This window comes from Scardinius erythrophthalmus, assembly GCF_964197995.2.
Source record: "Scardinius erythrophthalmus genome assembly, chromosome: 12".
NCBI lineage: Eukaryota > Metazoa > Chordata > Actinopteri > Cypriniformes > Leuciscidae > Scardinius > Scardinius erythrophthalmus.
The window spans coordinates 34466252-34483574 of record NC_138232.1 but is presented as its reverse complement, the minus strand read 5'-3'; the positions used below and the strand labels follow the sequence as shown (position 1 = coordinate 34483574).

Genomic DNA, 17323 nt, shown 5'->3' with positions numbered 1-17323 from the left:
GCTATTTTGGCCGTTTTTGAGTACTTTTTATTTATTTTTATTTTGCGACATACACAAATGTTTACCATGCCAATGTTTGGTATCATTTTTTTCAGCACAACATCACCTATATGAACAGACAATTAGTTTTTCACTTTTATGTACTGTATCAACATACTGGACCCAAAATCACACAAAAAACACAAAATCCGAATAGAAAAATTATAGTTTTTTTACTACAAAAAACACAAACATGCTGAATGAAGCATTTTTAAAGGTTTAAAATGTAAACACAAGTTGTAAATGTCAACATATACAGGTAAAATTCAGATATAATCAAGCTATATACAAAAAAATGTGATTTACAAAAAAAAGCGGATGTAGCCATAGGCTTTTTTTTTCTTTTCAGCTTTGCCACTTTTTAAAAGTTTATGCACACAATTATACAGAGAGCTATATTTAAGGCCTTACATTCCCAGAGTATGAGGGTTCCCAATTAGTGCAAATACAACATAAAAAAGGTAAAATTGAGATAAAATCAAACTATACACAGCAAAAAGCAGGTGTGGCAATAGGGTTTTTTCTTTTCTTTTTTGCTTAGAAACTCTACAAAACACTTCATGTACAATTACACAGACAGCTACATTACAGGGCTTTCATTCCTTGAGTAAGAGGGGTTCCTAAAAAGTGCAAATATACTGTACAAAAGGTAAAATGAACACAAAATCAAACTATACATACAACTATTTACAACGAATATCAGGTGAGGTTTTTTTTTATCTGTGCCACTCCACAAAACAGTTTCTGTCAACAATGAGACCAAAACCATTCGCTTCATTTTCCTTCCACAAAAAACTACCTAAACTATCTACACTACTCCTAAACTACTCTCAAAATCTACTCAAACTTTTCCAAAAACTAGCAATAATCTCTCTCTCTCTCTCTCTCTCTCTCTCTCTCTCTCTCTCTCTCTCTCTCTCTCTCTCTCTCTCTCTCTCTCTCTCTCTCTCTCTCTCTCTCTCTCTCTCTCTCTCTCTCTCTCTCTCTCTCTCTCTCTCTCTCTCTCTCTCTCTCTCTCTCTCTCTCTCTCTCTCTCTCTCTCTCTCTCTCTCTCTCTCTCTCTCTCTCTCTATATATATATATATATATATATATATTATATATATATATATATATATATATGTATATATATATATATATATATATATATATATATATATATATATATACATATATATGTCTCTCTGTCTACTCCGTCAATCTCCCGCGGGCGCCTTTCAATTTCGCTTCTTTGCTCAGTTGGCTCCTCCTCCACTCCCTAAAATGTGCAGCCTGAAGAGCAGAGTCAGCAGATTCACACATTTTTCTCCGTTTTGTTTTATGACAAAAACCGACGAAGTTATTCGAATAAATGCAACGCCTGTCGCATCCCATCTTGCGTTCCTTTACGAACGCGTCAATATTTTTTTATATAAAGTTTAAATGATCATATCTCCGTTTTTACTTGGTCCATCAACTCAAAACAAAAAGTAAAAGAGTTTCAAGCCAGCACTTTCGACAGAAGTGGACGGCAGCGCTCAACGTGACTTTGTTTTTATGCTTCGAAGTCTTAAACTGGCCATGTGACTTGATCACGCCGGCGTGATCGGCGACTCGGAAGAGTTAAGCATAAATTCAACTAAATTGAGTCAAGTTTATGTTTAAAAACGAGAAACTTAATTCAAGACATTGTCTGAAGCAAATTGTTAAGTAAATGTGTGTTGTTTTAAGGATATTTAGATAAATTTTTTACTGAAAAGCAAGACAAAAATACTGATTATTAAAATTTTTGCATTTATTGTAGGAGTGTACTGCATGTGTACTGAACTAATACAGTCTACAGTCAAACAGAGTTTCCCCTAGGATGGAACAATATTGTTTATACCGATATACTTCGACATTGCGAACACAAATCTGAAAAATAAAGGACACAGAGTGAGCTGCTGCCAGATAAGTGCACAATCCAAGTCGTCTTAAACATGAGATGTGCTTTATATTAAGCGATTCAAGCTAAATCATAAACCTACTATCAGATGTGTGTTGAGAAGCGTTTTCCTCAGAGCGCAACTTGCATCTTACAGTTCTATATTTACCACGCAAATATTTCCATTTCACATAAAGGATTACGAGTCTACATGAACGAGTGCAAATGGAGGTGCAATAATTCTAACTTATTCTAACATAGTTTGAAAAGTGTAAGCACTTCAAATCTCTTCCCCAAATCACAACAGCACCATAAACTGCAGTGTATGTTGATGCCAGATGCTGAAATCCAGACTTTTTTTTTGTAATTTAAAGACAGACATAGCTTATTCAGTAAACCACTTTAAACAAAAATGGTCTGTTTTTTCCCCCTGCTGTACCAAAAAACATTAGCCTAGAAATCGAGACGCACCCTAGCGGCAGCAAATTTTAGTTTGCAGCCAGGGTAGTCTAGCAACACTCTGTTGACTTTCGAGCTGGAAGTAGGGGTCGACCTTACACCCCTAATTTATTGCTGTGCACTTTTGATCAGATCCTACAAAATGGATATCATGAGAAAATCATGAGAACATCAGGGTCCCTCACCCCAGCAATGGTTGAGAACATGTACCTTTTTGTAGAAGGTGCGCAGATCTCTGTACTGCCACAGAGTGTTTAACACCTGAGCCGCTGCCTTGACCACCTTCATGGAGTACCTACAACAGAGAACAAGAGCTCAAACACTTCTGCCCAGACTAGGAGGTCCAAAGAAAGCATAGAGGCTCTCTCTATATATTTACTTTAATCATATTAAATGTACTTAAAAAAAAAAGAAGAAGAGGTTTTTAGGTTATAAAACGGTGCACCAACGCCAATGAACACATAAAACTGCCCACTTCAACCAGCCCATAAAAAGAGGCATGTACCTCTCCCCACGTCCTCGGCTGATTGTAACCAGTTTGTCGATGCCGCCCGTCTGGGCCAGCGCACGGGCGTTCTCCATATTCCTGCTGGTGACCTCGTGCAGGGCACAGCAGACCGCCGCCACCGTCTCATCCGACAGCAGGGAGGGCCCATTGCCAGGGAGACGGGTCACTAGGTCCCGCATGGCGTATTTTCCTTTCAAAGCAACCGAATTCAGAAAATATTTATTTTAGAAGATGCAATGCAGTTTTTAATGGCCACATAAAACCGACGTATAATAAAAACGGAATGTAAGGCATTGCACTGAGTTCATGGCAATGAGTTTGAGTGACTGACCAATGAGCTCCTTGTTCCTGGCGTCCAGAGCCATGTTACGTAGAGCAGTGGCCACAGAGCAGACCACCCTGTCATTATCCATTCTTAGTAGCTCCACCAGAATGGGCAAACCCTTTTCTTTACGTACGGCAGCACGGATGTAGGCCGCAAACTGAATGGTTAGAGAGAGAGAGCATAAAAAAGGTTAACATTTCAGAGAAGGTTATCACCTACAATGTGACCAGTAGTTGCATTAACATTTACTGAATTAAAAAAAAAAGGAATGAAATCAAAACATTTTTCTTAGTTCTGACTGAAAAGTGCAAAAGGATGCTAAAAGGGAAAGCAAATGAAGAAAATGAAATGCAACTGTTGCTGTATTAGAACCTTGAAGTCACATCTAGACAGACAGTGTGTGTGTGTCTGTGTAGGACATATTCTTCATCCACCAACCAATTATAGACATTCATATAATTCAGCTCTATTCTGAGCGCTGTGTCTGTATAATTCAGTTTATGGTATAGTGACCACAAGCAGCCTACCCTCCAGGTTCCAGCGGAAAGATTCTGCAGAGACCCAGCCGCCCCTTCCAGCGTGGCTGGGTTGGAGCTCTCTGCCAGCAGAGTGAGGTACGGCTTTACCACAGATGGATGCCACAGCATCTCTGCCCCCTTTGGACTTCCAGAAAATCCTGGAATAGGCCCCACACCATCCCACTGCATCATAGGATCATAGAAAACAGAGTGATAGGTTAGTTTCAGATCTGAACTTATGGAAATAAAGTGTTAAATACAAAAGGAAAAAAAACATTTGTAAACATAAAATTAATTATTTATTATTATTTTTTATTGTAATTATTAATTACAATACCAAACTTAATCATAATGACAAACAATCCATAACTTTCTCACTTTTTGACAAATGAACGTCCTGTTTCCAGCTGTTCATTATTACCAGATTTATATTTAATTAAAATAATTACATTTATTTAAAATAATAATAAATAATTTTTAAATAATAAAATTAATCAATAATTGAATTTTATTAGGGATGCACCAAAAAAAAACAATTCAAAAAAATTATTATGTCTAATTTTCTCATTCTTATTTCTTTTTTTTTGTATAACTGTATTAATATTAGACTTCAATAGAATTGAAATTTCAATAGAAATAATTTCAATTAGAAATAAAAAAAAAAATACAAGCCAATAAAATCAAATAACCACACTTTTATTGAAAGTAACACACTAAAATATTATATATATATATATATCATTCTTTATTCAGTTCTATGCAACAGAATCAGATTTAACAGGATTTATTTTTTGACCAATTATCTAAATAACGTATGGTCCTACAAAGCTATTATTATCAGAGCATGTGAACAGAGTGTAGCGGGGAGCGGATCAGTGAACGAGAGGATAGCGTCATTTTACCACAGCGTTACAGCACAGTAGGACTATTGCAAACAGAAACAAGTATACTACTACTACATAGAAATTGATATAGTTATTTGAGCGGACTGTGTTTTTCCGATGAGCAAGAGCCTTACATAAGTGGAGCGTTCGCATGGGCCGCGAGCAACTGAGCCTGTGAACAGAGCGTAATATTGAGCGGAGTGTCATACCATGCAGTAATAACGGCTAGAGTGAGAGTGAAATCTGGGCGCTAAACACTGGGGTGGGGGACAGCATATCAACTTCGACCATTTTTCTGTTTCGGCCAAAAACCGAAAATGCCATTCCGGTGTATCCCAATTAGGGTGGTCCTTATCAAGTCCAATTTTTTTTTTTTTTTTGCAAAATGTTAGTGTCTTAACCTCTTAAACTGTTCCTTTTAACTTCAAAATTAGAAATATGCAAAAATGTTGACCAAAAAAAATGATATTTAGAGGTAGCTCAATCATGTGGATGATTGCCTATGTTAAGCTGTGTGGCGTTATTGTGATATGCAAGTAATATTAAAAGTTGCTGCAAATGAACTACATTTGATTGAAATCAGAGCAACACTGACATGACAACAATCTCAAAAAAAGCACAAAGTTTTCAACAATCCCTCATTTCTGATGCTCAGCAGCCAAATGTTGACTTTTTGCAGTCTGGATAGATCCGTCGGTGATCTTCCACCACATGAAGGAGAAACTGCAATTGTTCTTCAGAGTGTGTGAGATAGCCATTGTATTCTTGAATCAGAGCCACTCCTCCCTCGGCGTGATCATGTATGGTTGCCTGTGCCTCCTGATAATCTGCTTGATTCTGCCAAAGTTCCGCGTCAATTTCAAGGAACGTAATGTAATTTTTTAAACCAAAAAATGTGCTCTAAACCCAAACAGTAACCAAGGTGATCATCAATAGAGATATGTATTGATTCCACCAGGAAAGGTAATTCTGGTAAACCGGGTCATGGATGGATTAATTTGGATTTAGTTTCTACAATAAGTAAACTGAAATATGTATCTAAAATACATATTTAGGAATATATGGTGCATTAGATGCTTTTATGGAGATTTTTTTGGAATTTTACAAGCCAGGTACAATACCAATACAAATGATCTGTTTTTACGAAAATCATCAAAATCTCAGAAAGTTTAAAGCTATTGAGCTACCAGTAATTATTATGTTACTGCCATAAAAATTGGCATGCTGTATTTTCTTATATAAAGGAACAATTTGAAGGGTTAAGAGCATGACAATTGGAGACTTTAAAAATAAGGACCACCCTAATCCCTATATTTTATAAATATTGCACTCACAATCTACAAATAATTTATCTCCATATAAACATTTTATAGCTAATGAAAATGAGTTGTCCTAGGCTATAATTAGGTCCTAGAAATGTCCTAGGCTTTTCCATTACTTTTGTAATATTTTATTAATTTCAATGAATTCCAGGGCTAGAAATCCCAATTTTAACATGTACTAATGTTCTCAGGTTTTAAATGACTCTGCTGAAAAACAATTCCTGTAAATGTACAGCTTTTGGTGCCTCATATGATACACTGTGCAAAGCTATTTGCAAAGTGAATTTCCCTTCCCAACAACCGTTATCATTTAATTTTTCTAAAGAGCAAAGAAGCAGTTTTAAGCTTTAAATAACATGGAATCCAAGCTTAGTTTATGTATTGAGAGTTCACCTGCTGATCCTGCCAGGACCTCTTCTTCTTCTTCTTTCTGAGACCCCAGCAGCTGTAGTCGGCCTGCTTACCGGAGCTGTCCGGGCCCAGGAGCGTGTCCAGGTCCTGAGTTCCCATCAGCCGAGACGGAGGCATCTCCAACTCAAGCCGGTAAGACAGGTTCCTCAAAGTGCACACACAGTTTTCCACAATCTGAAAAAGTATTGAAGGAAAGTCATTGGTCTGTGTTTAAGATACTTTATGGTAATACTTTGTAATTTTGGAGCTTGACAGTCCCAATCCTCATTATATTAAAAAGCATCCTGGATATTCTTCAAAAATCACCTTTTGCGTTCCATGTTTAAAAGAAAGTGAAAATGGTTCAATTAAATGAGTGAATTAAATAAATAATAACAATAGCTATGTTTATAATGATTATTATCAGTATTAATAAAAATGAATGTAATTTAATACTATAATTAAAAAAACATTTTCTTTTCCAGGGTGTTCCAGCAGATGGCATGCTATGACTAAGATTTTCTATAGAAAGACCTGAAGCCGAACATCGCTGTGGTCCACCACTAGGGGCACTCAATACTATTTGGCCCTTAGAGGAGTGGCATGGAAAACATGTAACACCTTTTTATAAGCAACAAGAGCCTCTGCCAGTTCCCAGCTGTCATCGCATATACAGTCTGAAAATTAGTCAAATATCTGGCAAGAGTATATCAAACATGTTCCAAATATTAGCAACAATGCAATTCAATGTTGTACATCAGAACTGGATGGTTTTAGATATATTCTGTATGCAATCAGAAAAATATCTCTAACCTTGCTGTCATAATCGGAAGTGTTTACACATGTTTTGATTATATAGAGGAGGGAATCAATCAGCCCTTCACAGCAACGCATCTGCCTTCTGGCCTCTTCTCCAGCTGAGCTCAGGTTCCTGAGACAGACACACACACACACACACACACACACACACACACACACACACACACACACACACACACACACACACACACACACACACACACACACACACACACACACACACACACACACACACACACACACACACACACACACACACACACACACACACACACACACACACACACACACACACACACACACACACACACACACACACACACACACACACACACACACACACACACATCAGCATCATGTGGTCAACAATACAATGTTCATCTGATTCAGATGAATACAGTCATTGTCACAAAGAAATGTAAACAGTGATCATCTCAGAGGTTGAAGAGTGATACTGCTACCATCAGGGATATGTAAAAATCTATATTTTCCAAATCAACTAGTCAGCAGGTTATCTGAAACACTATTGATTAATTGATCTTAACAGGAAGCCCTGTATAATTAGGCTGGTACACATGACCGGTCGTTTCTAAGGGGACTTACCTGAGGCATCCGGTGGTGTTCCTCAGCACCAAAGACGAGTGCAGTTTGAGTTTCTGGTCCTCTCGTTGAGGGGCCGCACCCCACCCGGAGTGAGGGATAATCACTGTGTTGGTAAGTGGGCCGAGAGCGTCCCGAGCGATCGTCATCTTCACAGAATCACATGACGAAAGGTTCCACAACACACCTGTCAAGACAAGACCCCAAAATGTAGTAGAATAACATCAAATGCAATGGTATAGTATTAAATGAGAACGACTAGGAGTGCCAATTAAATATAAAATGAAGGAATCTATTATAATACTAATACTAAATTACTTATTTAAACCCTCTGTGGGCACATAGAATTGCCACTGGCTAGTAAATTGTTTAGTTTTCTAGTCAGACAAACACAAAACACAAATGTACTGTATGTATGTCGGTCAAATGTTTAAATTAAATATTTAAGATTTCTATTTTTTAAAGAAATGCTCACAATAGGGGCTTTCACACCGGATAGTTCTAGGAACTTAGTTCTAGCACCTAGCATCTAGGGTGGTTCCCCGAGAACTAATGGTTCCCATAGGAACATTTTCCTGGTTGCATTCGCACTGTATTGCTCTGTAGTGATGTGAAGTATTGTTGTTGACTTTTTTTTTTTGACTGCGCCGAGAACGCCTGAGCACACATCGCTCCCATTCTCAATCTTCAATAGTTTATGGTCTGTTTAACAATCCTGTCTAATACGTTATTAGGTAGAACTGTTATACATAGAAAGTAGACAGTAATGAAAAGTTATTAGCTTATGCCGTGTGGTTGATGTCCAGTGTTGCTAGCTGAGCAGAAATGCATAATTATGTTTGGCTTGGTCCCTTCAAAGTCACATTGGATTTTCTCCTCAGCGTAAAGGTTGAGAGGTCCATCTATCACTGTTTTCCATGTTTGTAGAGTTAGTTCCTCCAAAAGGAGTTCCTAGAGCTAAAATCGTTCCTAGTTCCTGCGGTAAAACGCGCCAAAAACCTGGAACTCCCGCCAATGGCTCCGCCGGTGCGAAAGTCCCTAATAACGTCTGTATTTATCTGATCAAAAATACAGTAAAACAGTAATATTATGAAATAATATTACAATTTAAAATAACGGTTTTCTTTTTTAATATATTTTCAAATTAATTTATTCCTGTGATGGCAAAGCTGAATTTTCAGCATCATTACTCCAGTCTTCAGTGTCACATGATCCTTTAGAAATCATAACGACATACATTATTTAAACGCAGTAATTATTGTTATTATTTAATTTTGTATGATTTCTCAAGACTTAAATAACTAAAAAAATAAAAAAAATGCCAATTACTTTTCTTAATCCTTTAGCCAAATGCTTTAAATCCATTTAGCGATCCAGTTAAAACATGCCATTGGACAGTTTACAGTAGACGCAGGAGCAGATTTTTTTTTGTTATTATTTCCATTTTTCATTTTAAAGTTTGTCTCCTTTATGAAAACTCCTTAATGTATAATAAGAAATTAAAAACACACTTGATCATTTAACAGCTCATTATAACAATGAGAGACACATTCAGAGGAGTGCAGTAAAACTGTAAAGAGACAGTGGGAGTGCAACAAAAAATCCCGCAGACAGAGATCATTAACACAAAATAGTCTCTGTGGTTGCGAGTAAGTGTGCAGAAGAGAGATTTGTTTTTGCTGAACAAACCTGCTGCCTCTGTTTGAGAAATGACAGTGAAAATAAACTCTATACATTTAGAAAACTGCTTGGGAGTGTAGAATTTTCCAGTATCTATCTAGCGTTACTTAGGGTATCCAGCTTGGATAGAATGTGAGTGCGTGCAAGTTTGTGTCAGCTCAGCTTTTAATCAAATACTTTGTCCCTCCACATTAATCACAGCCACGAGTTCCATTGACTGTAATCTCTGATCTGAGCTTCACAGCTCAAACTGATATCACCACAGGAGCGAAAGAAAGCGAGACAGAAAGAGCGAGGGAGTGAAAGAGCAAAAGAAAGACTCTCTTATGTCAGTCAGTCATGTGACCCCACTCACCGGTTACGAGCTCTCGCACTTCAGAGTCTGGAGTTTTTCTCAACACACGAACCAAAGCTGGGATTCCACCGGCATTCCTCACACACACTTTATTATCGTCGGTGGCTTTTCCGTACACGAGGTTCCGCAGAGCTCCGCAGGCGTTCCGCTGAACTTCCAGGGTTTTGTGGTCAAGCAGATCCACCAGGTGCCGGATTCCCCCCAGTCGACACACCTGGAGGCATACAGTAAGAGTGTGCAAGTGCTTCTCTTTCTGCTAAATAGCTAAAAGTAGACACATTTTTCAATAGCATACTAGTCATTTAACTGCTATTTCAAAAGACTGTAGCTTTTCCAGTAATGACCAGTAATTTATTCAACATGAAATGTTAAAACCCTACATTTATCACATTGTTTGCACAAGCAGCTTTGTAGCCAAGCAGACATTTATTCATGTGAATCATTAAATGAACAGTCATAATGAAATGATTCACTAAAATGAACCAATAATTCACTGGTTTGGAGTTCATACATAGTCCCTGTGAGCCATTTTACTTCTATATAGGATGCGTTTGCCCTATTGTCCTCCTAAACACTGACAACACTTGCTTTAGCAGATAAACACTATCTGTTTAAACGTTTGGGGTCGGTTTTGTTTGTGAAAGAAGTCCCTTATGCTCACCAATGCTTCATTTATTTGATTAAAAATACAGTAAAACAGTAATATTGTGAAATATTGCTACAATTTAAAATAACCGTTTTCTATTTATATATTTAAAATGTAATTTATTCCTGTGATAGCAAAAGTGAATTTTCAGCAATCTCCAGTCTTCTGTGTTACATGATCCTTCAGAAATCATTCTAATATGCTGATTTGGTGTTCAAGAAACATTTCTTGTTACTACAGTTGAAAACAGTTGTGCTGCTTAATATTTTTGTGGAAATTGTGATGCATATATTTCAGGGGGGGTTTTATAGAAAGTTCAAAGATCAGCATGTAAGCCTATTTGAAATCAATATAAATGTTTCTACTGTCACTGTGATCAAATTATTGTGCTTAAAAAAGTAATAATTTCTTTCAAAAAGACCCCAAACTTTTGAACAGTAGTGTAAGCATTTAAAATCTGCAGTTATTATAAATAATGATGCCTCATCCATCCTGCACTAAACAGATTTATGTCCAAATAAATGTGCATAAAGCAACTAAATAATGCTTTATTAAGTGCAGTGTGTGTGTGTGTGTGTGTGTGTGTGTGTGTGTGTGTGTGTGTGTGTGTGTGTGTGTGTGTGTGTGTGTGTGTGTGTGTGTGTGTGTGTGTGTGTGTGTGTGTGGACATGTTTTTCTACACCGATGGGGACTTAAACCTGAATGCACACAGACTCATGGGGACTCGTGTCACCGTGGGGACCTAAATTGAGGTCCCCATGGGTACAAAAGCTTATAAATCATACAGAATTAGTTTTTTTGAAAATGTAAAAATGCAGAATGTCTCCTGTGATGGGTAGGTTTAGGGATAGGGGCAGTGTAAGGGGATAGAATATACAGTTTGTACAGTATAAAAACCATTACGTCTATGGAGAGTCCTCACAAAGATAGTGCACCAGACATGCGTGTGTGTGTGTGTGTGTGTGTGTGTGTGTGTGTGTGTGTGTCCAAACCTCTGCCTTTATGCGGTTATCTCCGTAGCAGAGGTGCTGTATGTACGCTGCAGCATTGGCCTGGACAGAAGGGAAATGATGCTGCAGCATCCGGATCACCTCTGGCAGCTCGGGGTCTCTCCAGGCAAACTCCCTAACACCCCCCACAGGCATACAGAATTCAGATGTCAAACACTCATACAAATATGAAAAATATCCCACATGTTTACATGTTAGCATCAGGGCAAACAGCTAAATACATCAAATCGGTCCAGCTTCTATTTTTTCCCCAATCACATTTGTCATTAAAATATGCACTGCAAATGTGATTGAATGCTCAGGCGATCTGGTTTACATTTTCTGTCAAATTTACGTTCTGTCTGCAAACTAAACATGCCTAGAAATATGATTACAAAGAAACATGCACAAAGGTGTTGGAGAATCAACAAATATACAAGTTAGAATAATGCGGAAGACAAGCTGGGTTTCATTTACAAGTAAATTCTTCATGTTTTAAATGTCAATGATTTCAAAGCTGGTCCTAAATCTTTTCTTGAAGGACTCTGCAACGTTTGTTGACTCGATTCGGCTTTTCACCTTGGATCTTTGTGAGCACTGTCTATGGAAGGCGAGCGTGTGACGGCGTTGTCGACGGCAGCTGCGTGTCTGTTGTAGTTCGAGTCGGCTTGGCGGTAATGGGCGGGGCGATAGGTGTCAGAGTGCGTTGCCATGGAGCCCATTGAGAATAACCCTCGCTGGTACCTCAGAGTGCTACACTGACTAGTGGTCCTTTGTAAAGTACCAAACCCTGAGTGAGAGAGTTCGCAATACAGACACTGTTAAGATTAACACTGTGGAAATGTCAGACCTCATTCACTGAGTTTGTAAAGACAGCAGTGGTGCGTGAAGGACATTCGGCACATACCTGTATTGTTTCTAGACATAGCGCTCTGGGAGCCGTGCGTGGGGCTCTGGTAGAGAGGGTTCTGGAAGGTTCTGTCCTCGTATATTGGTGTGACGTGGCAGTCAGGAGAGCGGGCTTCCTGGCCTAACTGGCTGTTCTGACTATAAGAGGTTTGCAAGCCTAGATGAAGATTTGAGAATCACAGTCGGTCAATGTCATGAGTTTATACATTAATAAAAAAAACTGACAAATCCACTCTTTAGATTAGTGCATCCAATCTATACAATATTTCTCAAAAAGATTATACTCTACTGAAAAGATCAGCTTACAATACACTCTTAAAAATAAAGGTTCCAAAAGGGAGTTTTTGCAGTGATGACATGTAAGAACTGTTCACTAAAAGGTTCTTTGGGGACCCCATAATGGTTCTTCTAAGTCATCAAATGGTCTTAATGAAAATTGTGGCATTCACCCTTTTCTTTAATATTTTAGAATGGCTTTATTCATTTTTTTGTGATATTCTGCTTTTCTTTAATAATGTATAATGGCTTTATTCATTTTTTTTTGTGATATTCTGTTAGGGTGCAGGGTTGTCATAATTTGTTGCAGTATGATGTTCATGGTTAGATTTGGCTGTTCTAGTTATTTGATGTTTTCATGTTTGTATTTTGCTTTTTTGTAAAATTCATCTAAACATGTTTACTGTATGCTTGACTTGTAGAATTTTTTTTTTAATCATGTGATGTTATACCCTGATGTATATAAGGGCCTACTTGTGAATGATTTGATTGTCTGTTGAAGAGCCATATGGCTAAAAACATCACTTTCGGTGAGAACAACATGCAAATTATTAGTCTACTTAAGGAGCTGTGGTGTGCCAACTTTATACTTTTCATTGAACAGTTCTTAAAAGAACATTTTTTTTCTTAGTGTGAAGCATATTTTAATAATCTAAAGAACCTTTAGTGCAGTGGAAAGGTTCCATGGGTGTTAAAGGGTTCTCCATGGAACCATAGATGCCCATAAATAACCTTTATTTTTGCAGCATGAATTTCCATCCAGGATGGTTTGTGCAGATTAGGTGCTAGATACTGATTAAATTGTTGTTCATCAGCAAAGTCAGTCTGTACAACCAATCAGCTTTACAACCAGATATGGAAGAGCTTCACTAGGCAAATTAATCTTCGACTGGGGATGCAAGTTGTAGCCTATTCTATAAAAACAGTTTGCTTTAATTAACCACTCCACTGGACTTTCACACCTTTAGATGTATCTGTGAGAGATAATGACCTTGATTCAAGTACGAAGCGTATTCAGCCGCAAACAGTTTTTATACTGAAAAAAGGCACTACACAGTGTTGCTGTTGGTGACATGAATGTCAGTTTGCCTGACACAATCAGAGATACGCATACAATTAAAAGTGCAATTTAGACTAATTAGTCAAAGGTCTCTCCCACACATCATTTCATGGCAAACAGGATACAATAGATTTGCTCATGAACGCCTACCCAAACTTGCATACCCAATTACCCAACTCTTGGAGAATAATTTCTGAAACTACTGACAAACCCAAATGCTTAAACTGACATTGCAGAGTGGGCTCATTAGTGTACAAGTGTTTTAAGAGCTGTAGAGCATATATTCCCATGCAACCTTGTGAGACTGACATTCAAAGCCAGAAGTTTCAATTGCAAACATCTGACCCACAACCTAAGCAGACAAACTTCGATCTCTGCCTTCAAACTATCAGTTGAGCAGACATTCCAGTCAGTATCAATTGGCATATTTGGCCATTGCGAGTTTATCACATTAGCTGATAACCATGGTCACTTGGTCTACAGTGTTAGTGCCTCCTTCTGTCAGTACCAAAATGTATAATTTGCTATGGCTGGGTAAAAATCTTGATTTTTACGATTAATCGTGATATTCATTTGAACGATCCTGATACTGATTCTTCAATTTTATTATTCCCTACTTTCACTGTAGGCAGTGGTTTTAGTTCTGCCAAATCTGAATCTTCAGCACCACGGCAAAGAATGAGTGTGAAAGTGAGTTTGCAGTCTGTATTGAACGTGATGCAATAAAAGTACAGTCTACTCAGACCACAGAAAGGTCTTTGCAAGCTGCATGTAAAAATAATGTAACCAGTGTAAAAAATGACACATTAAGATTCAGTTCTTTTAGTGAAACAAAAACATACAGCGTGACCAGTGTAGCCGGATTTCTGAAACAAATCACTCTTTTAAGCCAGTTCTTTTCATGCATTTCTAAAAGACAAGTTACCAATTTGAATCAGTCTGAAAAACTGCAATGATGTATTATTTACAGCTCTTGGAGAGAGATAATTTATTTTATATGTAAGCAAATTTGGCAATATAGCCTACTAAATTAATAAGAATCCAATTAAATCTGAAGAGACTGTGAATCAGAATCTTGATACCATGATAAAGAATGATTACCATATGCAAATACTATAAAATGTGCATAGTACTCCAAGGAGCTTAAAAGAATACAGTACCATGGTGGTACTGTGCTTCATGTCCAAAAGAATTAGGAAATATCCCTATTCTGCCTTTATACAGTGACTGAATTTTGAGTCAATGTAACATTAACATAGAAATGCCTCAATTGGGCTCTAACATGTCAATCAGACTGGCAATATCATAAGCTGTGAAGCGAACAAAGCTGCACAGCTCGCTGGCTTAGAACAGCCATGCAGAATTCAGTGGGTTTGTCTTTCATAAATTTCTAATCACTTCATACATCTCCAAATGTTTATTCTGAAGGGCCTGGAGTTAAAAGCTTATTTTTCAAAGGTTTTACATCACGCATGATCTACAGAGAAATACGGCCTAAATGGGGCAGTGGGGCTCATCTGAGGAAGTATCCCGGAGTCAGAAATGTGAGATTATCATCAGAGTAATCCTACAAAACACTAGAGCACACAAGCACAAGCATAAAGACATACGCACGCGCACACACACACACGTCAATATCCATGCAGCTCCAGTTTCATGTGGATGTTTATTGCAAATGGAATTGAGACTGTAATACGATTTTGAAACAATATACATTACAGGCCCTATATTAATGCATCTCAGCACTTTTGATTCACAAATGAATATGCACACACAGCATCTTGTAATCAGGGGGTTATGATCATTCGGGTAGGAGCAATTACTTTAATAATTTTTTGCACTTTTATGAGAACCAATTTGTGTCAATCTCGCTGAGTCGCCCACCTAGACCATCACCACGTACAGAGTCATCTTCTGACACGTTTATGTCAAGAGATGTGTTAAGTGTTCTACCTGTGGCTCTTCTAATTTTAAGAGACAGTATGAGTCATAGATTAAACCGAAAAATGCTTAATAATTCACATTTCAATAAAAATGCTTAGTTATTCACATTTCTTTCCATGTTTTGAAAATTCACCTCATGAGGGGATTTTCAGGAAAGAAATACCTTCTTAAGCCACGGAAGATTTTATAATCCAAACCAAACACGCATACAAACACAGATAAGTGACAGCATTACTAATCCTTGTATAATATAACGCATATACAACGCTAAGAAAGTTTCACACATATCAAATCTGTGTCCTTAAATCCGTAACTTTCCAAGAGTAAAGCTGTAGAAATTGTGTTTGATAGAGTTCTGGCTTGGTCAGGATGGAGGAGAAAATCGTTTTATGGATTTAAACTTTATAGAATAAAGTTTTATGATTTAGAAAATCACTGGTTGCTGTTAAACTACTGTTTAAAAGTTAGGGATCATTACAATTTTTAAAAGACGTCTCATGCTCAACTCTGCATTTATTTTAAAAATACAGTAAGATTGTGAAATGTAATTTATTCCTGTGATGTAATTGAATCCCAGTTGATATGCTGCTCAAGAAACATTTCTCATTAGTATTACAGTTGAAAAAAGTACTCCTTGTGATGCATTTTGTTTGATGAATTGAAACAGCATTATTTGAAACAGAATTCTTTTCCAACGATGTAAAAGTCTTTACTGTCACTTTCGATCAATTTAATGCATCCTTGCTGAATTAAAGTATACATTTATTTACAAAACAACTGATCCCCAAAACTGTAAGAGGTAGTGTGCCTTAGAACAACTCCTAACCTTAACAATAATAACTGTAAAATAGGACATTTTTAATGCGTAACCTACCTGTAAGGCTATCCGGTCTCGAAAGAACCATCCTCTCAAAGATGTCATAGGCCCGAGACCCAAAAGAAGAGTGAGTGCTTTCATATGCACGCGTGTCATGCTTCCCCAGGGTCCCGTACTGCTGAGGCTGAGCTGTCATACCGGCACGCAGGAGGGTCGGAGACCCAGACTCTGACCCCGTCCCGTTTCCATGGCGTCCCAAGTAGCTGGAGTGTACTGGTTCAGGGGCGTGGCTGGAGGTAGGAGGCAACGTGGTGCCGGGAAATATGCTAGGTAGAGGACGAGGCTCTGAGACTATGGGCGAGCCATAAGGGCTTCCAAGAGAAGTACGCAGAGGCTGGCGGGACGCAGGCGGGGACGGGGTGTAGAGTGGGGATGGAGCACGAGAGGGAACGGAACTGACTCGTCTCATGACACGCCCACTGCCGCCCACCTGAAAAACATATTACAGACAGACACTATAACCATCATACATACACTCTACACTCTATTAATACGGTTACATTCAATTCTTAACAATACTATAAGATGAATGATCAATGATCAGCAAGTTAATAATATGCATTATACTATAAAACACAATATACTATATTAAATAAGAAATTATATTTGCTTATGTAAATTAATGTTATTTTATTTTACAGAACAACAATAAAATTACAATACTATATTTATGGCTGTCTTATATGCTTTGCTTTCAGAAGTTTATACCAAAGAGCTTTTATTTTGGCGACAAACAACAGGAAGCTCTTAAAGCTTCTCTTTGGCTGATAATAAATGATTTTCATTACAAATCTGAGACGTTTGGCGTATGTTGCGTTTT

The 17323-nt window shown here is 37.8% G+C and overlaps 1 protein-coding gene across 3 annotated transcripts in view; it reads right to left on the bottom strand.

Moving 5' to 3' along the window:
- Nucleotides 1-17323, bottom strand: part of pkp4 (plakophilin 4) — a gene marked incomplete at its 5' end in the record, with an annotated part of 35181 nt that overhangs the window by 4975 nt on the left and 12883 nt on the right. For all 3 annotated transcript variants that reach the window (XM_081381685.1, XM_081381686.1, XM_081381687.1), the window contains 12 exons: nt 2612-2696; nt 2907-3099; nt 3241-3391; nt 3762-3935; nt 6352-6543; nt 7162-7279; nt 7771-7954; nt 9803-10016; nt 11441-11573; nt 12017-12227; nt 12345-12503; nt 16501-16933. In XM_081381685.1, coding sequence (XP_081237811.1) covers nt 2612-2696; nt 2907-3099; nt 3241-3391; nt 3762-3935; nt 6352-6543; nt 7162-7279; nt 7771-7954; nt 9803-10016; nt 11441-11573; nt 12017-12227; nt 12345-12503; nt 16501-16933 — 2247 coding nt within the window. The remainder of the gene's footprint in view (nt 1-2611; nt 2697-2906; nt 3100-3240; nt 3392-3761; nt 3936-6351; nt 6544-7161; nt 7280-7770; nt 7955-9802; nt 10017-11440; nt 11574-12016; nt 12228-12344; nt 12504-16500; nt 16934-17323) is intronic.